Below are 26,916 nucleotides of genomic sequence, written 5' to 3' on the forward strand. Positions count from 1 at the left end.
AAAGTCATTAGGGAATGTGAGGTCGAACCATACACCGCACAGCACCAAAAGATAGGTAGGTGGCAATCACAGCATTGAACCTGTTCCAATGGGTGTTGTTGTGCGGCACCTCATTGACTTTATTCAGCCACAGAAGTGACTATGGAGCTACATATAAGGTCCACCGCTGTGCATCTAAGTTAGGATCATTCTTGACTCTATCTGCGTTCTCAGGCGAGGAGCTAGACAATAGTGGAAAGTGCTTGAGTGCAGATATCTAGTTTGGGACCTTTTTAGATGGGAAACAAGGCTATTCCAGACAATGGGGAGGTGGGAGGGCAGTGAGGAATTTGCAGTCAGAGTATCCACCAGAAAGAGTGTTACCGAAGTTAAGTAACTTGTTCTTCTGATGGATACTTCTAACTGCAGAATAATCATAATGGATATGTCTAACAGTAAAACACTCACATGTAGAAGAGCAATACCTCCCCAGGTGCTGGGTCTGTAGACTGGCTCAGGCAAAATAGATCCTGCAGGACTGATTGGTCAACATTCCCTTCCCTTTGGACCAGGCTATAAAGGCAGCAGTGCTTCATTAATGTATGTGCTGATGTCCACGTTGCAGCCTAACATATGTAAGGAAGGACATTCCGTGTGCCAGCGAGAACAGTGGAAGCAGCCTTGGCCCTTGTGGAATTGGTCCTCAGCCTTTCCAGAGGCTGCTTCCTGGCAAGTGCGTAGAACATTTTAAAGTAGAAGATTAGTCACCTTGACAGATTTCTTTTATTCAATTCCTTGCCTTTCTCTGCCCCCGAGTAACCCCAAAAAGCTGATTGTCCACCCAATGGTCTTTGGTGCAACTGAAGTATAAGCTCAAGGTTCTTCTCTGGTCCAACCGTAAGAGTCAATCATTTTCATTTCAAAACTTTATTTTGGTCAACGACAATAAATGTATAAAACACTCACTTGTTGCATACAATTGTTTTTGTTAAAGTAATTAAAAAGCGTCATTAAAATAATCTGATTCATAAAAAAGAAAAAATCATTTTAAGTACACACTCATATATAAACTAATACTAGAGGTGTATGTTTGGGGAAGACATGATTGTACATCAGATGGGCCAGATACACTCAAGATATTTGGAAATAGAAAGAACTACCACAGGGGACATATCTGCCCTACAAATTCTTATAGCAATTCTGAATTGGAGAACTCCAAGATAGTGACATAAAGGGCCGATCCAGCGTTTCCAGAAGAACAGCAGGTGATCATCAGTTTCTTCGCCCCCAAAACAAGATGGACAAATGTTTCCTCCCCCTTTATCACCTTTCCATTTAGTTTTAAATACAGTGAGTGCCAGGATAGCCAGCCTAAAGTTTAAATATGAAGAATTTGTATGTGGGGGGTCCATCTCATCCATAAGTGTCTCAAAGGAGGGGGAAAGGCTTGAATTCTAGGAAACGTTCTGTCAAAAGGCCCAGACCAGCACACATGAACATGTCTGACTCCTTGTGATCAGAGTAGACGGACTTCGATTTGACTAGATTAGAGGATGTAATGGTGTTTGGATCGAACCAATAGACTTGTAACACCAGGGAATAGAGGGACTGTTTAACAAATTTCAACTATGGTAATAGTATCCCACAAAGGAGTTTCTCCTCCTCCATAGTGGGGTGAGGTAGGTCAAAGAACACTGTGAGAGTGATGGATTGCCCAACATGAAAAGCAGTCCAACCTTTAGCAAAAAGGCTGTCTTGCACTCAATACCACCTGTATTAGGTGTAAGGTGGTTGCCCGGAGAGCACAAAGTTCACTCATGCAAAACATTAAATTCACTGTGAACAGGAGACAAGACTTCTGTCAGGGTATGTAGTAGACAGCTGTGCACTGGTTAAAAGGGAGTATACATGAGGAAACGGAGGACTACATTTAGGCCCCACTGTGGGACACAAAAGGTTTGTGGAGAAAAATGTGTTAAAGCTTTGCGAAATCTCATCACAACTGACTTGGACTATGATGGTTGATCCGGCAAATGAAAAAAGACAATAAATAACTTTTAACAGTGCCCACTGCAAGTCCTTGCTTAGTCAGAGATAAAAAAAAGACACAACAAGCCATCTAGCAGTTCTGCCTATAACAGGTCTATAATGCAGGTGCTGCAGCAGGTCACAAGCTTGTCCCAAACTTTGTAGGACAGCAATTTATATCATGGTCCAGCACACAACTTGCTTACTGTAACTAATCTCAATAATAAAGTGTGAAGTTCACAGGAGAGAGGAAGCTCACCTCACCGAAAATACAGTATAATCATTAGACAATGTGTCTCTTTATATGATAATTAATCGTCAACATGGTTGAGGAGCACGGGCCCTCATCCACCAAGTACTGGCATGCTTCATCATCGGTTTATGCTCCTCGTTCGACTGACACTGCAATGCCCAAAGGGCCCCGCAAGGGGGTTCTCTGCAGCAGATCTGTTTTCAAAAGCCAATGAAGGCCAGGTCTGTTTGGCCTCAGTATTGTCGAGTAGATTGGCCAACAAAGGTGAAAAATAAAATTAATATTAACTGTTACCCTGGAAAAATCTTCTTTAATATTGGGGATCTTGGTTATGGTTATAAACAATATTTGAGCTTAAAGAAAATCAATTTTATGTATGACAGCAAGAATGACATTGGCGGGGAGGAGCCTAGCCTGCAACCATGATGGCCGCTTAAACCCTCGGCTCCGCCGACCCTCTCGCTTTCCTCCCATATCGCAATTTATCCTGCAAGCTATCTTGTATTTGAGCCGAGTTATCGGAACCGGGAGGTGACTCCGATTCCAACGGTGTGCTCCCCGGCGCGCTCCCTGCGGTAGAAGAGATGGGACGTCCTTGCTTCCTCCCTGGCGTTTGATGGCGGTGACCGGGTCTTTCTTCCTCGGGGACGGCCGGCCCTGACTACAACAACAGCGGCCATTGAAGACAGGGCAGAGTCGGCCGGCGGAGAGTAGCTGCCGCACTGTGTTTTCCGCTGCAGTGATCCATTCTGCTTCGCTAATCTCTACGCTGGAAAGATATCGCAGCTGCGAGTGTATCCTTTCCCCAGCCCGCAGACGGCTTTGATAGCTTTTCGTCTCCCAGCGCTGTGGTAGGTGCCATTTTGGATCGAGCACTCGGCACTTGAAACGGACGACCCCGGGCTGCTATTGAGGGTACGGACGACTACCGACACTGCATTGGAGCCGTGTGTGGTGTCGGAATGGAGTGTGCTGCCCCTGTGCCCCCGGCCTGGTTGTGCTATTCGGAGCGGCAACGGGATGATCGGCTGTTCGCAGGGGATGTTGGCGGCCAGTTTCGAGGACTACTACATGTCCGTGAGCCCCGTGTGCAGGGAGCTGCTGCATCCCTTCATCCTGGGGCACTATTGAAGATTGGCGATATTCTGGGCGCTCTAGGTACTTTGCGAGCTGCCCTGCATGATAATGGCCAGGATCTGGGGGGCCGACTGGATGCCATTTCATCTGACGTGCCCTCGACTGGCCGAGTTTGCTCTCGAGTGCGGGGCACTGCGCCACACCCTTTATTCGACTGCTGTGGACTGCCTACCCAGATGTACACGGAGGCGTTGGAGGTACGGGATCCTGATACCGCCGCGGTGCTGACTGTAAAGGTTGGGAAGAGGTCCGGTGTTCGTGGACTTATGCAGTGGCTGGGGAATCGTCTCCGGACGCCATGTCCGGCAACTCCTTTGTGGTCTAATGGCGTGACTCACTGTCTTATCTTGGAGCTGATGCTACTGCTTTGGCCGGCCTACCTTGGAGGATTGCTGCTATGCGTTGCTTCTTTTTGTACCGTTGTAGAACACATGGCTTTGAGTTGGACAGACTTTGGTGGACAGCGTCCTATTCTGTTGTGGTCATCCCGTCTGTTTATCCCATCCAAGATGGCTACTGTGCAGCTGGACCTCGTCGACACACCAGATCGCAAGGGGCAAGGTTGAAGATGTTTTCCTTTTTTTTGATTGCTGTTGCTCGCACTGCTGGGGCTATGATGGACAGATGGGGGAGTTGAACGTTGGTTCCACATCGGTTCGGGGGTCCGGGGATGGGTGGCCGAGAATGCACATGTTGGTTGTCTTGAGCACATACGTTTGGCCCTCCTCCGGTTTTATATGATTCCTTTCTTTCTTCCTTTTCTTTCTGCTTCTGTATTTCGGGTACTCTTTTTTGGGCGACAGGCACACTGCTAGGGGGGGGTAGGCCGTAGCTTTTATTTTGTCCGTTTCAGTTTCTATGGGCCTTATTTTTCTCTTTATTCTTATATTCTTTTCTTTTCTTGTTTCTTCTTTGGGTCAGTAGGGTGGATCGATGTGAGGTGGGTAGCGACCGGCATGCAATATAATTTGTGACTGTTTATCCTTTTGTGTTATCCCTATGCCGCCATTCTGATTATGTTTTTCTGCTTGTTGGAATCTTCTGGTAGACGTTGCCCACTCATGTCTTAGATGGACTGTATGGACTCTGATCCTTCTTAGTTCCTATAATTTACAACACACTTTAAAAAACTTTAAAAATTAACCTTACATTCTCCTGTTTCTCGGTAGTGCGAAGATATCCAGTGTAACCCAGGTTGATTGTTATTTTGTATTGAAGTGCTACTGAGTCGCCGTATAGCTTGCTAACGTGCTTAAAAAGATGTCGAGGCCGGCCGGATGGTTGTAGGCCCGTATTTGTTTGATGATACTGCGCAATAAAGGTTTTAAAAAATTAAAAAAAAAAAAAAAAGAATGACATTGGCAACTTCAGGATAAAGGTCAAACGCATTGAGGTACAGATTGAGCAGGTTTGGGTACTGCTGGGACAGGAGATCCCTGAAGTGGCCAGCAGGTCTGGGTCTCACACTCTCGTTGCCCAATCTGAAGTCACTAAATGACTTGGGCTTGGTCGTTCCTAATAATCTTCAGAACTCTGGGCAGGAGAGGCAATGACAAAAAAGTGTTAAGGAGTCCCATGCTCCACTCTATCTGGAATGCATCTCTGAAAGAGAGCCTTGTTGAAAAAATGCGGACAGTGCACATTAAATGGAGTCATAACTATCTACCCCGAGTTCTCCCCATTTTTGGAAGATTACCCATGCCACCTTGGGATGTAATCACCACTTGTGATCCACCAGGAGCCAATGGCATAGTCCGCCACCCTGGAGTTTAAAGATCCAGCCAGGGGGTTTATGGATAGGGAAATGCCCTATCACTGCACCTAACTCTAGAGGTGAAGAGCCTCATGGTATAGGACCCAGGAACCTTTCAGGCTCAGCTTATTCCAGCACCGCATGGCGACAATGCTGTCTGTGCAAACCTGAATGTTAGGAAGGATTTCAACGCCAGCCAAATGGCCCATAAATACAGCAGGTGGATATGGCGGTGGGTCCCTGCAAAAGACCAGAGACATCTGATCTCCACCTCTCTCAGATGACCTCCCCAAGCCAACAGTGACGCATCTGTGACAAACATCAGATTTGGGTGGGAAGGTAGAGGGGTCTGATGCTGCTCCAATTACGGTTGAGCAGCAACTATAGAATCTTCTGCAATGTTCTCCCAAACTTGGATGGAATCTAAAAGGTACGACTGTACTGAGCCTTCACGTTCCACTGCCGAGCCTACATATACCCCCTGGCATAAACAAAGTGTAAGATACAGCAAGCCAAGATGCCCGGAAGCCTCATGGCCACTCATATAGAGACCCAGAACGGAGGATGAAACACCTGGATCATAGCCCTAATATGCACTGTATCTAGGGAGTCTTTAATTAAAGGGAGCCTATGCGAAGGAATCAGATGTAACTTGGGCACATTTGTAGTGAACCCCAATGATATCAAGAGGTTCGCCTCCATCTGACGGTGGTCAACCACTGACTACAGCGAGCCCGCCTTCAACAGCCAGCCATCAAAGTAGGGGATAGCTGGAATCCATAAACTCCTTAGGTGTGTAAGCATCATTGCCATTACTTTCATGAACACCCAAGAGGCACTGGTTAGTACAAAGGGGAGAATGGGGAATTGAAAATGCTGCTAGTCCACATAGATCCGCAAAAAGCATCAGTGGGACAGCAGGATGGGCGCAAGAAAGTCGACTTCCTGCCATTCCAAATCCACCATCCCATTGCCTCGATCCAGGGCAGACATAACCTGGGCCAGCAAGCATGAGACTATTGAATTTGTCTTTCCAAATTAAGGGATTCAGAGGGTAGAGATATAAAATAGGATAAAGGACTTGTCCTCCTTTGGCATGAGGAAATAACAGGAGTGACAATCAGTCCCTATTTACGGGAATGGGATCACATCTATAGCTCCTTTGGAAGAAGTTGCAGGTTAATATACCTGCAGCAACGATCCATCAAGAACGAAGGAATGTAAGTGAACTTACTAGAACACCAAAAGGAATAGGGATCTGTATTACATCCACGGTCCAGACCAAGGCCACTGATCCTAAGAGGCATTTTTTCTGCTGAAACATGTTGACCATTCTGCTTGACACCAAGGATAAGTAATTTGTCCCACAGCGTCACATATTTGTTTTTTTGCCTTACCCTATTCCTTGTTTTTCACATAGAATTTTGATTTAGACATAGGAGGTAATTTTGTTAATTGCACAGATCCCACAAGTATCACTTACCAGATACTATATTATCATTTGGAAGCACCAATCACCTTGGGAAGCAAGTACTCAGGTGCAGAACCCCATGATGATGTCCCTCTCAAAAATCGCCCCAGATTATATACATCGCTGATCAAACGGTACCAAAGTTATTGAGGATACGGAAAGAGTAATTCTTATGGAGTGAGGTTCTACATTTATTTACAGGGATGCAAAAGCACCTCCATGATATGCACATATACAAAGAGAAGCAGCATTGAATACATATATTTTTTAAAAATGAGATCATCTTTTATATGGGTAGCTCTGGGACATAAATGGAGATTTTCATGATTCACAAATATTTATGAAAAGTCTATACTGGAGATTATCTATTACCAAAAAAATGCCAACTGAGTCTCTACCATTTATCACAAAGTTGTGTTTAACAGTCTATTTAAGTAAGCTACTGGGTTGGCTTTTTCAACTATAATTGTCATTTTGGCTGGGACAGTGTCAAGATCCATTAGCTGGTACACCTAGCAAGTCCTAAATAAAGAATTGCTAAGCCATGGCAAGGTGTTCTATGATGCCATTGTAGGTCACTTGGATTCTTCTTATATGTATGTTTTACCAACTCTGATGTACCTACAAGCAAAAATCAGACTCAGTGTCTCACTGCCATTAGCCAATTCCAATAGTTTAACACACAGGGTAATTCTGTCCACAGTATGGAAGCCGACAAAAAGGCCTCAAAATGACCACTGTAAGAAAGAACATAATTTCTGTTGTGGTACGCCATCCTCCACCATTTTACACATGTCCACCTTGGAAAATGCTAGAAAAATGATTCAAAGTCAAAAGTTTTGCCTCTAAGCCCACACTAGATGTTCAAAACACATTCCTTTACTGGGGTTAACAATCTGTCTGACAGGGGACAATGGCTCTTCTGGGGCCGCCCAGGAAGGGAGGTTATTGAGCCAAAGGACTCAGACTCCTAAAACTTGCTGTCCCCCAGCAACCCTTGGAACTGCAATCAAGGGGTCAAACAGTTGGCTCCTTGTTTGTCTGCTATAGGACAAACAGCAGAAGGACTCCTGAATCCAGGTGGAACAACCTGACCGTAAAGGACTACTCTCTTCAGGAGCACAGGCTGGAGAGGGACAGGGTGCCTATAAGTCTGCCTTCAGAGCTGATGCCTTCATGACTGACCAGAAGAACCTTTCCCAGAAGCTGGTGAAAGGTGGGAAAAGGTAATTATTTAATCCTTTAGACACTGAGGGCAAGTTGCTGAGGCTTTCTCAGAGACAATGCAAACTAGGTGTTTTTCTGAGAAAGATATAAAGTAGTTTGTCCAAGAATGAGTTCAAGGCACGATAAGAGGAGGTTATTTGAATAAGAAGAGAAAATGCAGAAAGAAATATTATAGGTCTGAACTTGCAACACATAAGACCAGGTTGAATACTAGAGAGTAGTGGGACAGAATTATCAGATGAATAACCCCATCATCGGATAAAACACTCATTGAAGTATAGTATATGGGTATATCACATTGAGATGTTGAACCTCTTTGTCTGCAATTTAGAACTGAAGTCCCAAATCCATGAATTTAAATTGTATGAAGTAGGATTAATATAGCACTATGCAAATTTGTATTGAGTTGATGATGTATAATGAAGAAAAGAGAAATTTCCTCCAAGTAGGTGTATAAGGATTTAGGAATAACACCCATGTTTGTGATAAAATCAATAACACTAAGAAGTTTTAACCCCTTCCCTGCGGGGGTAATTCCCCCACAGTGCTGGGGGTGGGTGGGGGGGTGAGCGCAGTGCCACAGTGCTCGTGACGAGACCAGCTCGTCATGAGTCACAGTGGAGCTGTGCTCATGACGAGCTGGTCTCGTCGCGACCCCGCCCACTGATTAATTTGCCGGCACAGGCGGGGAATCAATCGTGCGTGGGCGGAGCGGCGCAATATTGACGAGCTGGTCTCGTCATGAGCACCGAAGAGGTTAAAGGGAAGGGTGTATGGTAATGATACAATAACCTTCCTGCTGGTATTGTGGATGAGAACATTATGACATAATATGGCCATAAGAGAGGAGTATTTCATGCAATTTATTGAAAGTATTTTTTCTATTGTATAAAGTAAGCAAAGAAAGAAACATGGTTCCACATGTGAACATATCAAGCTGTTATGGGTAAGCAGTTGTAATTGGCACAGGTTACATTTAGGACTGTTGTCAGTAGGATGGAAGGATACTAAGAAAATGTTATTGGATTGTAGATCAGGAGAAGGAGTTGTTGTACCTAAACCTGATTCTTTATTAAGAGTAAAGTAGCTGAGGTAAGTGTACAGAGTAAAGGTTAAAACTGTGAATGCCATCTTTTAGAATTGATGAGTGGCTAATGGGATTCGATTGCTATTTGCTGGCATCATGATAAGGTTACTACAATTACCATTTGATGACACCCTTCAGGCTGATTTTTGGTGTCATTTGGTGACATCACCCGCACCTTTCCATGGTAATTTTCTGATCGAAAAAGGAGAGGTAAGATCCATAACAAATTTGGTAAAAGACACATTTCATGTAAGGAGGTGAGGCATTGTATAGAACGAGATTATAATAATTTTCCTTTGTAGAACAGCATACCAGCTAAAAGCAAATGTGAAGCATGTATGGCTTCTAATGAGAGTGCCAAGGCCTGGCTTGTGTATATATAGATTTTATATGCTGATTAGCAGAGCTAAGATGAATGAATCAACCTACTAGATACATGGACAATTTACTAGGAGGGTTTTGAAACTGTACACAACAAAGGTTGTTTTCCTATATTGGGTTAGTATTTAAGATCGCACCTGGTTTTTGCATATAAATAAGAGACCAAGAAAGAGTGGCTCGAGAAGCATGAAATAACAAGTGAACTCCTAACCGTTGAAAATGTGATTAATACAGAGATTGGTAATATAGAGGTGGTGGTGGGTGCAATAAGCGAGAGAAAAGAACTGTGAAGCTCTAATGGTATCATTTGTGGGTACTACTGCATTATCATTCTTTTATATATTAAATCTTAAGTGCAATCAATAGAAAGGGGGATTAAGCTTCACTTGAACATTTATTTGATGGATGTTAAGCAAATATCTGAGATGAGCACAGTTGATGTTTAACTAAATTTGAGGTTATGGCGCTACTGTGAATAAAATCAACAGAAATTTGGTTTCTAAAGTTAACTGCTTGTGGAGGTTGAAACCTATCAGTCAAGGAATTGGATAGTGAAAGGATTTTTAAAAAAAATTGATGAAGATAATTGAGGGTAATAATCCAACCCTGAAGAAGATTGAAATTGAAAATGATGTTGATGATATTAGGTGTAGAAAATGTGGAAAAAAACGGCTTTCAATAAAGAAGTCCTAAAAAGGTGGGTTAGACCAGTGATTCCACTGAAACGCGGGGGACAACAGCCTTTTTTATATACTGAATGCAACTTTAGATCATATGGTTATAATGTGATTGTAGTAATCTTATTTTGTTTATTGAACGTGATCTCACCGTTAGTAGAAAGTGGATTATTTTAGTAAGTTTAGTCAAAGTAAGAAATGTCATGAAATTAAAGTGTGAAAGCTCTTGATAATTAGGATTATGTTTTGAAAATAAATAAGTGTGTTTCAGAACTGTGCCCTGAAAGATCTAATGCAAGGCCAAGGTAGTGCAATCAATATGGCTCCCACTGAAGGACATTTCTTGGCCACAAAAGGAGAACTGTGATTACTTGTGAATTACTTGGTTATTACCGGCATTGCCTATCACAGTCCTCCTTCTCCATATCAACCACTTTAAAGTGCATGGTCTCTTGAAGTAAAACAGCACATTATACCCCAGCCAGCCTAAATCTGTGAGTGTTCTATATATATATTTTTTCAAAAACAACATAAGTGTTGCTTATAGTATACAGAGATTGTGATTATTAACATTAGTTGAAGGTACTCGAGCGAGACTTGAAAGAAATAAGTTGCAGGCACCCTAGTTCCTTTGTTTTAAGGGGTGACTTTTTATGGCTAGGAACCGAGTTACAACAACACATATATGCAATTTTGGTAAACATTTATCAACTTGCTACACAGCACCTGCAAGTAACACGAATGAAAAACATGTCATTGGTGTGCGCACATGGATCAGAAGGCCTTACCTGCACTACAAGAGCGTGCCTCTTTAAAGCATACTTTTGGGATGCCATGTGGATAAATGTTAGGCCGATACATAGGTTAGTGAGAGTTTCATTTTGTTTTGCACGAAAGGCCTGCACATATTGTCCTAAAAAACAAAAAAAGGGCTGTAAAATATGTGCAAACATAATGTATAGCAAAATCAAACTTACAGAAGAGAAAAGGAGCACACATAATTTTTAACCAACTATGCCAAACACTGAAGAGCATCAAGCAAATGCGACGGAGCTAAATATGTTTGGGATGCATGGTAGAACTAGGGAGATACAGTAAGCAGAAGTTTTTGAGAATTATATATTGTTTGACCCTCTGCCTCAAAATATGGAGAGCACAATTAGTGCCCAGTGCCTCCTAGCACAGCTGCGAAGTTTTCATATGGCTTATGTGTGACATTTATGTGGTTTATATGCACTTATGAGTCACATTGAACTACCACACGTGTGACACTTTGGAGGAAAACCAAACAATGATGCGCGTGGAACCAGATCAATATCACAAGTGACACCCTTTTCCGCAATGAGAAGTCAAACAAATGCAATAAAAAAACAGAACCAAGAGGGCATCACATTTTGATTACATAACCCAGCTGCCATGGACATAATCCCTAGACGGCTCTTCAGTATATGTACCTTTTGTACACCTTCAGACCACCATAAACACAGCCATAAAATAAGCCCCTAGAAGGCCCTGCTCTGCCAGCGGTAAAGCCAAATCAACAGCCTTGGGAGTGCTTTGAAACATTTCTCAAAAATCTCCAAAGGGGCCAGCCTTGCTGCGCCCCAGAGATGTAGGTTATGTACTTCAAAAATTCAGGGGGGAGGCCCCCTCCCCCACGCTTCGTTTGGTTCACTGGAGGTACCCGTGTTATCCTGGAGCTACCACAACTAAAGAAAATTAGGCAGGTGCAGAAGGCCAGCAGGGCATTATGGGGAGTTTCAGCTGGAGCAGTGAATATTTTAACAGCGGATCTCCTGCTGTGCCATGAAAGAAGCAACTTTTTCTTTTTAGGCGGGTGTCCGGTCCTACCCGGACACCCCCATGCCTCCACTCATTGGAGGCAGCCAAAGGAGCCCACCCTTCGAGGCCCGCGCCTCCACATGTGGCCACGGAAGCCTGGAGCTTCTCGATCCCTGCCTGCTCCTGTAGGCAGGGCTCTCCTCCTGTGATGGCCACCCACTTCCACCAGACGTGGGAATGGGGAGGAGGGCAGGCCCCAGGGGTGAATTAAGGACCGGCAGCGGAGTCCCACGTGCTACATTGGTAAAAATGTGAAACATAGCTCATTTTTAAATGTTATAATGTGGTCCCCATTGGCCCGATTTTGACGATCTTGGGCTTGGTTTATTCCTGGTGGCGAGCTCTAGCCAGAAGAGGCCGTTGCAGCAGACCTCACTTCCAATGTGCTGTAGTCCACAGAGAGCTATTTCTCCTGGCTCCCTGCGCCACACTTTCTCTTGGTCTTTTTCTCTGGCTTTCCCCTAAATGGTCCTCAGGGGGTGTAAGCGGGCCAGTCTCACTGGCCCTTGGAGAGACCTACGGGTCCTAAGGTTCTTGGTCCTTTCTGGGCATCAAGGGGTTCTTCAATCATGATATCCATGGCAACCCCAGGATCCAGCATCGAAACGCAGAAAAATAACCAAGCATGAAGAAGTCTCCCACTTCTGCAAGAGTTTTTCAAGGGGGAGGATGGTTCTAAAAGCCAGGTACCCCGGGCTAATACTAGGGTGCCACGTCCCCTCTTCACCCCTGTCTCAATCCTCCTACACAGCATGCTGGGGCAGTTCAAAATGGTATCATCTAGGATTCGCAAGTCATATCACATCATGGGGGCTACGCTCCACCCCTCGCTGACATTACTGCCAGGGCCTTCCTCACTAAATTTTCAGAGGGGAGCCCGGCCTCTGTTGGCTCCAGAGGTCTGGGCTCCCTCCTTTGGTCACTGGGCTTGGGCAGGCCCATCCCTGGTGGAGTGTGATAGCGGACTGATTGACGCAGATCCTCCAGCCCCACCCCTTTCCTTCTCAAGAGCTTGGTGAGGCACAGTTAATTACTCCCTTAGTGTGAGGAGGCCTTAGTTCCTGCTGCTAGAGAGAAAGATAACTAACCTGGCACAGCAGGTTGACAAAAAGTCCTGGGTTCTGATCGCGAGCTGAGCCAGGGAAATATGACTATTGTGGATGACCCATAATTTGTACAGATATCCTTTTGGAAATTGCAGATTTGATTATCATGTACAGTTTACATCCCATTTTAGTACGTCACTGGTCTCTATAGGCCAAAAAGGAGTGAAACTGCACTTTAAGCCAGTTTTCTCCCAATGTGTATATTAAACTATCACTACATACAAAAATTTAACTCACACTGACTTCCCTATCGGTGTACACTAGCATTATAAGGCCTACCTCAAGTCACTATCTAATCTTGCAGAGTCCCCTCTGCGCCAGGCTACCTGTGCTCTGTTAGTGAGCTGCGCACAACCGTGTCTCCCAAGTGCAGCCCGCACACGTGTGGACATGTGTTCATGGGTAACCAGCCAAGTGTTCCTTACCCTTGCCTCGTCACATCGTCTCATTTAGAAGGCGGACACTGGCGTAAACACATGAAGTCCATTTGCCATGTGATTACTGGAGGTAAGACACAAGTAGTGAGACTCATTCAAAGTGAAAAAATACAAAACCGGATGAAAAGCAAAAAAATCAGGGTGTACTAAATGGGCATAACCCAATTGCAACACAACCAACATGTCACCTCCTATAGTTCATACTCCTGTGGGATGGCATCCTCATCAAGAAATCAGCAGGATTTTAATTCTTGCTCATGCAGATGACTACATTTGGCACAGCTTTAAGAATAAATGCTCTTCAGCAAGATACACCCATCACACTAATTAATACAGATCATCCTAACATACACTCCACAGTTTTTTTAAAGCAACAGTGTACACAAAAGATCCTGTGGGGCGGCGACTATTACCTTACACTATGCTCAGAAACGAACAGCTATAAGCTGAACAGACCACCCATGATCCGACAGACTTATATGTACCATGTTTGCAATTAATGGACTGCAGGATGCAGGGAGGGCCAAAAAGGAAACCAATAAAGCAAACTCCTATTACTCCACAGATATAGCATACACTCCCATATTGATTTCTTTCAGGAGTCATGCTCTACCCTTCCATGGATCACAGACATAGTATATTGACCGTGCACGCTGTCTGATCAAGGCCTTGTCCTGCTAAAACTCGAAGTTCCAGACTCCTAATGATAAGTTAATATGTTATGCTTTACATGAGGTGCCCACAGAGACGTGGTATTTCACTTTGGACTAAGACTCCATTTTAATGTTTTTTTTTAACCTAAATAGGGTCTTGGAGCACTGATTGATCTCGTCTGGGAAATGCTTAAGGTATACATAAGAGTAGATGAGTGGCAAATACTCTGGAGTGATAAAAACGTTCAGATCAAACTTGATGAGCTAGAAAACACGCTCTCCCACCTGGAGAAATGATATGCTGTGACTTATGACTGAGATCCTTGTGTCCTACAGGGTACTGGCAGGAAAAGAGTGTAAATTCCTAGGCAAGGAAACAAGTGCCCAGAAATACGGTGATGGCGAGCACCCCAGCAGGGCGCGGTCTTGGCTATTTAAACATGATCACAAACAAACAATAGTAAACACACCGAAAACTGACTGCGGGGACCGCATCAATGGAAATATGAACATACTTTCAGTATCTAATCATATTACGATACCTTATATTCCAGTAAAAAGTTAAAACTGCGAACAAGGAATTAATTCAAAAAAATTATTCTAATTGACTAGGTCTTATTCAAAGTGCCATCTAATGACACCCAGTAGGACACCTCAAATCAGTTCAAAGAAAGAGAAGAATTTATTTATAACACATGCAATCAACGGGTGTAACAAAAAAAAATAATTACATTTATATATCACCTAAGAATTTTATTTGCCGTGATACACCAAAAACGACCGAGATAAATGTCATGGTGGTGTTCCGAGAGGCAGATCACGCATTTGGCTCACTAGAGTGGCATTTTATCTTTGCGGTTCTGCACAGACTGGGCATAACATTATAAATATCATTACACTGTTATACACGGAACTCACTGCTAGTTCCTTAGACATGGCTTTACCTCGGAGCACTTTCCTATTCAGAGAAGCACCAGGCAGGGGTAAAATCTCTCATCTTTTCTCCTTGCCTTATCACTGGCGCGGTGCGGCCATTGGGGCGAGGGGGCGTAGACCCCCACCCGCATCTCCCTCTGCGTCTCAGAACTTAAGTAAATTGACTCAGTTTACTTAAGTTCAAAGATGCCGAGGGATAACTGACAATCATTTCAGTCAGCATGGCGCCGGACCACCCACCCCTTCAGATTCTGAAGTGTGCATGAGTGGGGACCGAGGGCCATTTTTTTGCCAGTGCTCAGTCATGCGCACTTGTGTTTTCACTTCTTTGCGCATGCCCATTAGGAACCCTTCCGTCTCCTGATGGACAGGCAAAATGCAATGCAGGGCGCTCTGCAAAATTAGTTTTTTTTAAATTTAATTGTTTACTTACCTGCAATCATAAATTTTCCGGTGTTTACCACCCCCCACCATGCCCCCTCCCCGCCTGTCTGCTCCACGGAACTTCCTCAACGGGCCGCGGCTGCCCATAATTACTGCCATTCCTTAAAGACTGGTGTCTCAAGGGCGCCTGGGTCTGTCTACGGCGTTTACTGCGGCGCGACATACTTAAAGCGAGTAATAACGTGGCAAAGAAGATTTCTCTGAGGTGGTATATTAAGCCATATGCATCATTACTTCTAAGGTTTTCACCAATCAGTGAGCGTGAAAATTAAGTAGCAGCGTGCAAATTGGTCCGATCACATCTCAGGCAATCCATTTTCCTGTAGTCGGGCTGGGGCAGAGTCAGTCAATTGCCAACAGGGCTGGAACTGAGTCAATGGAAGGGTGGCGGCTGAAATGGGGCAAGTGAGTCACCATAGAGGGCACTGCAAGGAGGAATAGAGCAGGTGATAGCCCACCTTTGGTCTGGCAGTACGTATAGATTCATTTTACAAACACTGCCCTCAAAATAAATTGACATTAAGAAAAATGTGATCGTAAAACTGTTCTGCCTTCCTTAATTTGTGAAAAACACAATTTAAGATTGTCTAGAGGGTTAAGGCACCTGCTGCAGTCATCTCTCGGCATCAGGCAAGTCGCATGATATGCCAGTAATACCGCTTAGGTGGTTAATACAGCTCAGGTGGTTAATGCACTTGCTGGAGAGGTCTGTGTTCACTCTGATCATAGGTTTGAATTATAAAATAACTTAGAGGGTCAAAAGTACCTACTGCAGAATGTTGCATGTAAGTTGTAGGTCACTTATTTGAATTATCGGTAAGATTGCTCAGTGAGTTGTTGCATGTGTTCAGAGATGCATGTATAACCGGCAGATCACGCGTTACAAAAGTGTTAAAGTAGCTGTATGAGGTATTCACCCACTGCAAAACCTGTAAGGCAACTGAAACTTTTATTATTTTAAGGTTGGTTAAAGTGGTATTTTTGACAAGTATCAATCCTTATTATAAAGTGCCAAAAACCAATTCAGTGTGCAGTGGTACAAAGAATGACTATGGGCCAGATGTAGGAAGCCTAATTCCAGTCGGTAATGGCCGAAATTACCGAATTTGGGCCGTTACCGACCGGAATTAGGCTTTTGTGATGTAGGTGGCCAATTTACAGATTCAGTATTTACCGAATCATCATTTACCGATTCGGTATTTACCGAATCAGTAAATGACATGTAGGAAGCACTTTGAAGAGTGCTTCTGTGCTTTAAGGATTCGTTATTTACCACCAACTATTAGTTGGTGGTAAATAACGAATACCTCTGTAAATGCAAATCTGTGCATTTAAACCAGTGCAATGTGGCAGACATACATGCCCTTAGGGCATGTATGTGTGCCACATGTGCACACAAGCACTATTCGGGGGTGCAACAGGGTGTCAATGTGACACCCTGCCACCCATGACTCTCTCCCTCTTTTACCGAATCGGTATTTACCGATTCGGTAATTCACATTCATTCCTATGGGCCTCCAGGCCCTTAGGAATGAACGGGAATTACCGATCCGGTAAATACCGATTCGGTAAATACTTAATCGTAACGATTCGGTAATTTTAACCAAATTATTTCCTACATTGCATTTACCAATTCTAAAATACCAAATCGGTAAAATTCGGTATTTTAGAATCGGTAACTGTACTTTACCTACATCTAGCCATCAGTGAGTTGAACACTTGCCTATTGAACCTTCCGTACCTTATAGCTCACAAGTGCAAATCTGAGCCTTCAAACTTCGACACACTTCAGTTGACAATTGGCTGAGTTGCTATAGATGATGTTTTGAACACTCTGTTCATGCCATATTTAGAGTGCCTAGAGCGTGGCCTTAGTCCTCCAAGTGCTGTCTTGTTTACAGTCGGAGATGCCAATCCTAGGTAAAAGGGGATCCCATGTCCCAGGCCTTTCCCTCCAGTGCCTGACCTTTCAACTGTTGCTCATTTAAAATTCGAGTCACAACCCGTGCTTTAATAAAGTTATTAAAGCAGTGGCGAAGCTATTACTAATTAAAGGGTCGAGTTTTTCTGGTGAGGAGGAAATTTAAAGAAAGGGCGCAAAACGATGTGGCATGTCCAAGATCACATAGTTCGTGTACCCAGGGAGGCGAATGCGGACTATTGGTTCCCTGGCTCTGCCGTCATCATTTTAGACCATTGTGTATATCGGGAACGAGGATGAAGCACAGAGATACAATGCTATTTGTTGTTATGTGTGAGGTAAAAGATTAATACCAGCAAGAATACCATTTCCGTATGAAACTTACTGCTCCGATTTTAGACTTTCTGGTGTAAATTGTATTTTAACTGTGACAATTGTTCTTGCTGGGTCCAGCTACTGTCACACAGGTTCTGGGCTTACTAACAGATACCAAGAGCACCGTGGGTCGCGAGCATTTGTCGTAGCGGGTAAATCACAGCAAGGCTAGATGTGTGGCTCGTCTACTCTCCGTGCTCCAAGTCCACTGCACGTGTGGCAAAGTCTTTTATTCAACAGCACACTTCAGTAATGGACAGTGAAGGAAAAGGAAAAACAAAGGTGTGTAGGTTCTCAGTGACCAAGAGTGCCTTTGTGTTATTGGGAAGTGCTGGCACTCTCTCATCAAAAGTATTGAACGTCCCTCACTCAGAGAAATCTCTCTTGAAGCTGACGCATGTTTTCTACACATAGTGGGTAGCATGCTGCACAGTGGGGAATGGTGGTAGGCAGGGTGTATTGCTTGGATCTTGTGTGGAGGAGTTTTTTTTGTCGTTTGCGACAGATCAGAGGGGCCTGAGGACGCGTCGCAGGACGTAGAATGCGATGAAGGAGGTGGTTGAAGATAGAGTGCTGTGGGATATGGGTGCATTTTTGGCAGGCAGATACGGTTAGCAGCCCCTTAGTATGATGGTTTTATTTAAGTTTTCTGGAGAGGTGCATGAGTGCACAGGAAGAGGACGCAGACGAACAGATTATTATAAGGTCCCAAGTAGAGCAAGGGACAGAGCGATGGAAACATGATAAAGTTAAAGTGAAAAGTGAAACAGATAGGAGAAGGAAAGACACAGCGACTGGTGCAAAAGGGGCAGACTGAGCAAAGGATCTAGGAGTGGTGGATAAAGGCAAAGGGGGTTGAAAGGGATGAGCACAGGGAAAAGAAAATTAACAGAGGAGTGATCTGTAAGGGCACGTGGAGAGGCAAAGACGCAGAGGTGTGATGTATACAAGCAAAGGGAGAGCAAAGACACCGAAGAGCGATATGTTAGGGGTCTGGGAGAGCACTGCAGAGACAGACAGGAGTGATATGCAAGGGCACAATAAGAGGAAAACAAACAGAGAAGTGATTTGTAATGACACGGGGAGAGCAAAAACGAACAGTAGTGATATGTAAGGGCACATGGAGAGGCAAAGGCACAGATGAAAGATATGTAAGGCCACAGGGAGAGCAAAGACACACATACTGAATAAGCAGCTACCTATGTTATATGACATCTCTTTATTAATGTAATAACTGCATTTTCACAATTGCTTTATTAACCTTCCTGCTTTGTCAAATTTGCTTGAAAATGCACCATTTGTCCACTCTTTTTTCAAAATTTTCTCGGCGGGGTGTGTGGGGGGGCAAGGGGGGTAGGGGCGACCCCCCGAACCCTCCGTAGGTTGCTCCAGCTCCTGCGGTGCATTATTTTATCTGGGCAATAATGTTACGCCCCGCCACTTTCAAATGTCACCAGCCGCCCCTGCCTTATCAGTTGAGTCCAGTGCAACCCGGCTGCACGGAGAGGCCCTGCCTTCCTGCATAGACGTGATTCAGAAAAGGGGGTGGTGATGAACAGAGTGTCTGAATTAAGCAGACTACTCTTACCCAGTCCAAAGATCAGGGCTTGATCCATCACCGTTTTTTAGCTCACTGCACCATCCCAGCTCAGAACTTGGCTATATGCAAATTAGTCTGACCCTGGCCCAGTGCATCATGGGAACAGGGCAGACCAAACTACCAAGCCAATTCTTATACTGGGAAGGAAACAAGCTACCGGGGACCGGTTTCTGGCATTTCAGCCGTCTTCGGCCCAGCTTGCTTGAATCCTGACGGTGCAATGAGCTAGGGACTCACATCTGAGTATACCCTTCCACGCTTATGGTGGACAAAAATGATTCAGAAAAGGGGGTGGTGTCCTGCTGTCAATTTAAGCAGATGACATTAGCTTTTTTCCAGATCCCAAATGATAATCTTACATTCCTGCTGAGGGAAATCATACGGTATGGTGGCCTATCAGATTAAACATATCAGCTGGGGAAATTCTGAAATACTAGCACTCATAGCACCTGCCACGAAACCGGAACCAGAATTCTCTCTTTGATGGTGTGAAGGGTCGGTCATGTTCTTGGGGATGCTGGTCTCAGGCGAACAGACGGGCCCCGGTCCAGGGTATCAACAGCCCTGTAGTATTTAAACTCATAGAACTGGTTGACAGATTCATCACTCTGCCCCTCTTGATGTGGAAAGATGTGCCTTAGTAAAAATGATTGTTTTTCCTAAATTCCTTTACTTATTCAACAAAATCCGCACTCCTCTCAGCCAAAAGCACTTTGCTATCCTGCATGAACAGTGGATTAGACTGGTATAGGGCGGTAAAATCCCTAGATAAACATAGGATACACTCACTCTACCATATGAAAAGGGTAGTTTCGCAGTACCAGGCTTAGAACAATATTATCATGCAGCTCAGGCCTACTCTGCAGTGTACTGCTTTGACCCCAATAGCTGCGCCCGACATCTGCACATTGGAAGTGACCAGGTTACGTTAGGGTTAGAGGAAATGAAAACTGCAATTGCACTACAGCCAACAAAACTCCCCCAACTGATAGAGAAGGTGCACAAATTGTTCAATATGGCACACAGCTAGAGAAGCTGAGCTAGACTACCCATACTCCCCATGTTTATATATAGGAAATAACCCAGCATTTCCACCCACGCTTGACAAGAGTTTTATAGAAAATTTACTAGAGGCGGGCATAACCTTAACCTAACATTTATTTAAAGACAATACATTCCTGACTCTGGACCAATTTAAATGAGACAGAAACACTGCTGCCCTGAATGTTAGCTCATTTTAGGATCAAGCATGCTGCATCGGCCTTACGGCCCACATTTCCTTCTGAAACACCGGAATTCCTCCTTTTAACACAACGTATAAAACTACCAGATGCTCGGGGCTGGATCAGGGCACAAGTCCTAAACAAGCATTTACAATGCAATGGTTTTGCCTTTGTTAAAGTTAGAGCTATTGGCATTGCTCTTGACATTATTTTTATTTATGTTTTTTTTAACAAATGAATGGCATTGTCATTTACAATAGCAGGGCAGGGCACAGGGAAGGGGGGGGGGGCGAGGACAGACGAAGGAGAGCTGCGGGCTCAGGGAAGGGGGGCGAGGAGAGACGAAGGAGAGCTGCGGGCTCAGGGAAGGGGGGCGAGGAGAGACGTGGGAGAGCTGCGGGCTCAGGGAAGGGGGGGCGAGGAGAGACGAAGGAGAGCTGCGGGCTCTTGTTGTAATGCTTGCATGGATGAGTTGGTGGATGCATGGATGGGTGCATGCATGGATGGGTGCATGCATGGATGGGTGTATGGATGGGTGTATGGATAGATGCATGGATAGGTGGATGGGTGGATGGATAGATGCATATATACAGCCAAGCACTCAACAATTTATGCAATCCACCAACCTATCCAACCAACAACCCATCCATGCATCCACTCATACATCCATGCATCCATGCATCATGCATGCATCCATCCATCATGCATCCATCCACCCACTGCGTCCCACTCCGACCCCTCTAAATATAACTCATTTTTTCTGTATACAATGCGACGGTTTCGCCTTTGTAAAAGTTCAGTGAGAGAAGGAGAGTGTGGTGAAAGGGAAGAGTGAGTGACGGGATGAGAGTATGAGCAGAAGAGAGAGAGGCAGTGAGAGAAGGAGAGTGTGGTGAAAGGGAAGAGTGAGTGACGGGATGAGAGTATGAGCAGAAGAGAGAGAAGCAGTGAGAGAAGGAGAGTGTGGTGAAAGGGAAGAGTGAGTGACGGGATGAGAGTAAGAGCAGAAGAGAGAGGCGGTGAGAGAAGGAGAGTGTGGTGAAAGGGAAGAGTGAGTGACGGGATGAGAGTAAGAGCAGAAGAGAGAGAGGCGGTGAGAGAAGGAGAGTGTGGTGAAAGGGAAGAGTGAGTGACGGGATGAGAGTAAGAGCAGAAGAGAGAGGCGGTGAGAGAAGGAGAGTGTGGTGAAAGGGAAGAGTGAGTGACGGGATGAGAGTATGAGCAGAAGATAGAGGCAGTGAGAGAAGGAGAGTGGTGAAAGGGAAGAGTGAGTGACGGGATGAGAGTATGAGCAGAAGATAGAGGCAGTGAGAGAAGGAGAGTGGTGAAAGGGAAGAGTGAGTGACGGGATGAGAGTATGAGCAGAAGTCCTGCATCCTGGGAGCTGCATGACTGCAGAGCCAGGACCTGCCGGTGGCACCGCTGACCCCTTGCCACTCCTCGGGTTCCCCACAAAGCTCAGCCTGGGATGCGGCCCCACCGGTCGGCACTGCTGCTGCTGGCAGCGATGTTCCTGCATTGCGAGGCAAAGTTCGGAGAGAGGAGCGAGTCCCGAGGGAGGAGACGGTGTAATACTTAACATGACTGGGCAATGGAAGGGACAAACTCAAGCTGAACAGTCCAAATAAAAGCAAGAAAATGTGAGGTACAAAGCCACTGGCAAGCAATGGGTGAAATGCATTCTCATGGACGCTTTCCGAAGGTCCAAAAGATGTAGGCTTCGACCAAAAAAAACAACCAAAAAACACAATAGGTACGCCTGTCAAAGACACTCACCTAGCCAACAGAAAGCGTGTGGGGCCACAACACACAGGGCCTCTTGGTAGTTGTGTGACTACTGTTCAAAACAGAATGAGGGCATTCACACCCACCTTTCACTGCTGCTCTCTTCCTTTGAGCCTGTACACTGCTCTGCTGTCTTTTGGGAATGTTTGCGCTATGCAAACAACACATGTACACACAGTAAAAGTGGCACACAGTAATGTACTCCATTTAGGGTTGAATTTATAAATAAGTGCAGGGGCCTTAAGATTTTTTAAGAGCCCGCCACTGGCACTTACAAATGCCATGTTAGAAAAATACCAAGGCTGTCTAAACTGGATTCCACCTCACACCTTTCTTCCAGCAAGCCACACTGCCTGTCTCTTCATCTCACTTTGCAGTTTCTTTTCCATCCATGCTTTCTCATTTATCACAATTTCCCTATTTTTTCTCTTCCTCCTTTCTTCCTCTCCTTCCGGTCTCTCCTACTCTAGATGATGTCCGAGCACTGCCCAGGTGAGCTACGGAGCTTCTCCCACATGGTGGAGTTAATAGGGGCGTGAAGAGTATGCTGCCACCCGGCCGCCGGAGGGGCCCCCCCGCTCCCAACGAAACCCGAAGGGGTTAGAGCGCTTTAAATGAGCACATGTGGAGTTAGAGACGGACACATTCATGTTGTTAGGCACGGGGAGATTAAGCATCCTGCCGAGACTCGAAACTGGTTTCCCAGCCTCCACTGTCAGTGCCTGAGTTTCGCAGGCTGTGCTGGCAACCCCCCCCCCCCCCCCGCCCCCGCTCCCGATGCTACTGCTAGGCAGTACACATTAAAGCTTTTTTTTAAAAAGTTGTATATAGCGCTAACGAGACCCGAAGGGGTTAGAGCGCTTTACATGAGCACTTGTTGAGTTAGAGTCTAGGATACATTCCTTTCTAAGATGCTGTTATAGGAAGTGGCGCCCACCCAATAATACATGGCAGCCGGAGAATTCATGTTGTTAGGCACGGGGAGATTAAGCATCGACGGCGGGTACTGGCAATGCCGGACCAGATTCGGGGGCGTTCCCGGCTTTTGGCTGACGTAGCGTGCCGTAGCCAAAAGCCAAAAATTCTCGGGAACGCCCCCGATCTTGTCCGAGATTGACGGACAGAGCCTTCTCCCAATGGCTAGCCTCCATTTATGGAGCTAGCCAATGAGAGAGTGGGGACGGTCCAGTCCCCACACACAGATATCATTAAGTTTTTCCTAGCGCATGCGTACTTCGTACGCATTGGCTAGGCAAAACCTAAAAAAGAAGTGAGGGGACGCTGACGACACGACAGGAAGTGACGTCATGAAAGTTGACTTGCACTCAGTTGCAGTTTATAGTTATCGAGCTCCCGGTAAAATAAGTGGGGGGACGCCGTCCACCCACGTGGTACCCCGACTCGAGCACTGGGCTGGATAACTAGGCTATATGCATTATGCTCAGATTGCATCCCAAGAGCATACAGTAAAGCACTATGCAGATGGAACGGGAGCTGAGGGGAGAATTTGAACAATGGTACATAGACCTACTGCAGCACACAGAAATCATCTCAAACTACAGGCACAAATTACTGTATTACAAATGTATAAATATATACAACAATGTTCGCAACGTTTATGAATAGTTTAGCACCTTGACACCCTCCCAACTGAACACGATGTTCTACAGACCCCAACGGTTTCTTCCATTTAGAATGATATCTCTAAGACTACATCGCTGATAAGCCTGTTGATTGTACTTGCAAATTGATGCTTCTGGAAACCAATCCCCACATTAGTGAGACGGATAACAGCAATACTCCTGCCACTATCCTAGCGAAGGTTTCTCTGCTGATCTCCACACTGAAAACCGGGCTTACAGATGCTGCTTAATGTGGCGAACCTGCCGAGAAATACGCATACAGGTTACGCAGACTAGGCCGAACGACATATGGGACAGGCTTAGACAGTATCTTGCAATGTTGCATCATAAACTCATTAGCTGTAGCACCAGATAAAATACGAATGCAATGCTAGACCGATATAAAAAGGGCTCCATTTCAACTCTACTTAAGATATGATATATGCCTCTTCTTATTTTGCCTATCTAGTGAATCTCCTGATGGCTGTCTGTAAAATGTAACTGCAATGAGCTCCCGAACACGCTTGATACTTAATAAACTCGGCAACACTGGATCAAGCTCTGTTGTCATCATACCATCCATTATCATGGTTATGTGTCAGCCATTCCGGTGTATGCTGTTGATTATTTTGTCAATAAGAAAAAATATATAGCATTGAAGAATCTTCCTTCATTTGCCAAAAGATTGTTCTGGTGTCGGTAATTAAATTGTATTAGCCAGCTTCTGGACAAAATGGCTACCCCACAAGAGGCGATGAGGTAAACCACATCCAAGGTTTTATATACCCTCTGTAGCAAACCCACCCTTCCTGTATGGTCTCTCTGATTGTCTTTGCCTTTTTCTAGAACCCATTTTTTGCTGGCCTTAGAACTCAGTGCACTTTATCCATACTCTACAGGGTTAAAATGCCTTTCCTCACCTTTAAATATGGTTAAATTAGCTTATCGATGATCAACAGATACAGCTTACCTAAAAGTCCCTTCAATATGATGCAGAAAAAGCACCCAGTGCATAGAAGTTAAATGTCACCTTTGGACTGCAAAACAGGAAAACATGGCTTCAGGACTACCATGTGTAGCCTGGCTGCAACTACCTATAAACCTGCTATCAAACCTTTAAAAAATAACCCTTTCTGAAAGGTGGAAACACTGCCTTTAAATAATAATAAGTCACCCCTAAACACTCTGTGTTGTCCTCAAGTTATGGTGCTTCATATTTAAAAGTGGAACATGAGTGAAATTCAAGTTGGTATGTTCCTCCAGTGATTAGCCTGAAGGAAGTGACCCAAATAGGGTCACCTGGGACACTTGCGACCACCTCTCAGCCTTCCAAACAAATGAAGACTGTGTCAGACAGTAGAGAATACAAACCGCAGTTATTTATTAGTCATATACTCAAGCGGAGTGCAACCTGACCAGCCTCCTCGGATTGCTGCAAAGGGACTGACCCTCGCCAACATGGCAATACATGATATACATTTCCACTCCCCTAAGGACACGCCCAGACTGGAATTTTCCAGTTAGTAGCTGGTAAACAAAGGAGACACAGAAAGATGAGCTAAAATCCTAAGTCTGGGTACATGCTATCTCAGTTCCAAGGTTATTTTGCCCTTGACCGCCACTCTAAGGGTGGGAGCAGGCCTATCAGATGGGAAAGGTATGCAATGACAAAACGGTCTATTCATTAGTGCAGGGAAGTTCAACCTTGGTGAAATAGAAAAAAACATTGAGGCTGCTTTCTGCTGAGGCAAACAGAATGAGACAGAAGCTTAGTTTCGGTCATGGCACAAAACAGCCCCTGAATACAATATGGTGCCGCAAATGGTGACTTAAATCGTACAATACAAGAGGAAGTCGACCAAAACATTTTCCATTCCAACAGTCCCCAAAAGCTATTTTCACTGGCAGGGCTATAGTTGGATCCTAGAAAATTCCAAAGCAGATTATAAACTTTAATCTGTAACATTTGAGAGGACATAATTGAATAGTCATACCAAGTCTATTTCTCATACTTATTTAAATTCCAATTCATTGGTGAAGTCAGATATTTATTTAATAAATATTTAGGAAAGTTAACTTTTAGAACGTTAACTTGGCCCTGAATTAAGCTCCTGAAGGTTAATTTGAATTGGCATGCCACCAGTTGCCCTGCAAGTGCTTGACCTTAATGAGGTGTCAACCTTTACAGAGCAGGACAATGCCCTAGCCTGGTGACAGGATGGGCTGGATGTGGGGCATCTAATTCCTATCTGTTGAGAAAGGACAACTAGGGTTGGCCCAGGAACTTCATTAACTTGAAATGGACAGTGGTGAAGACTTCATTGGTTAGGGGTGAAGACTGCATAGTATAGTGTAAAAATTGACATGAGGAAGGGAACACCTTTCGACCTCAACTCCATACTATCCAGGATGGCCCTGAAGCCCTGAAGCCAGTGGGAGGGCAGCTACCCTGAGAACCAGTTTGAAGTGGACACAGGTATCGTTCATTTGCTTGGTCCCACCTTAGGGTAGACAAGGGTAGTGCACATGGGAGGAAGGGTTCATCTAACATGGATTTTTGGAGTAAATTGCACTGTGGGATTGTTTGCAGTAGGACAAAAAGGAACTTCTGAAAAAGTGAGTAGGGTTACCCCTCGGAACATTTACCGCACTGGTTAGGAAAGGGCCAGGATCACCCTAACCCACTGGATAATGCAAACCACCTCAAAACACTATCTGGACATGCAGAAGAGGACTAGTCCCCCTGTATGCTGTAACCTGAGAGGATCTCTGAAGGACTGATCTGCTCCCATTGGAACCCAGTACAAAGAAGTGGACTACAAGTGTCAGTTGGCTGATGCCACTTTTTCCAGGATTCACAGGTGACCAGCCCCAAACGAACCTGCCAAGGCCCCTGCTCAGTGCCTTCACTGGATCAAGCCCTGAAGTCCCAAGAGCTTTCCCTGAAGTCTGGGAGCCTCAGATGAAGAGAAAGTCTAC

General features: G+C 44.9%; 1 protein-coding gene across 2 annotated transcripts in view; it reads right to left on the reverse strand.

Annotated features, from left to right (window-relative positions):
- The window catches only part of GTF3C3 (general transcription factor IIIC subunit 3), a 310,738-nt gene that overhangs the window by 40,724 nt on the left and 243,098 nt on the right, over window positions 1–26,916 (reverse strand). For both annotated transcript variants that reach the window (XM_086955414.1, XM_086955413.1), the window contains exon 16: window positions 10,782–10,906. In XM_086955414.1, the coding sequence (XP_086811540.1) occupies window positions 10,782–10,906 (125 nt within the window). The remainder of the gene's footprint in view (window positions 1–10,781; window positions 10,907–26,916) is intronic.

This window comes from Lissotriton vulgaris, chromosome 2_1 (genome assembly GCF_964263255.1).
Source record: "Lissotriton vulgaris chromosome 2_1, aLisVul1.2, whole genome shotgun sequence".
Lineage (NCBI taxonomy): Eukaryota > Metazoa > Chordata > Amphibia > Caudata > Salamandridae > Lissotriton > Lissotriton vulgaris.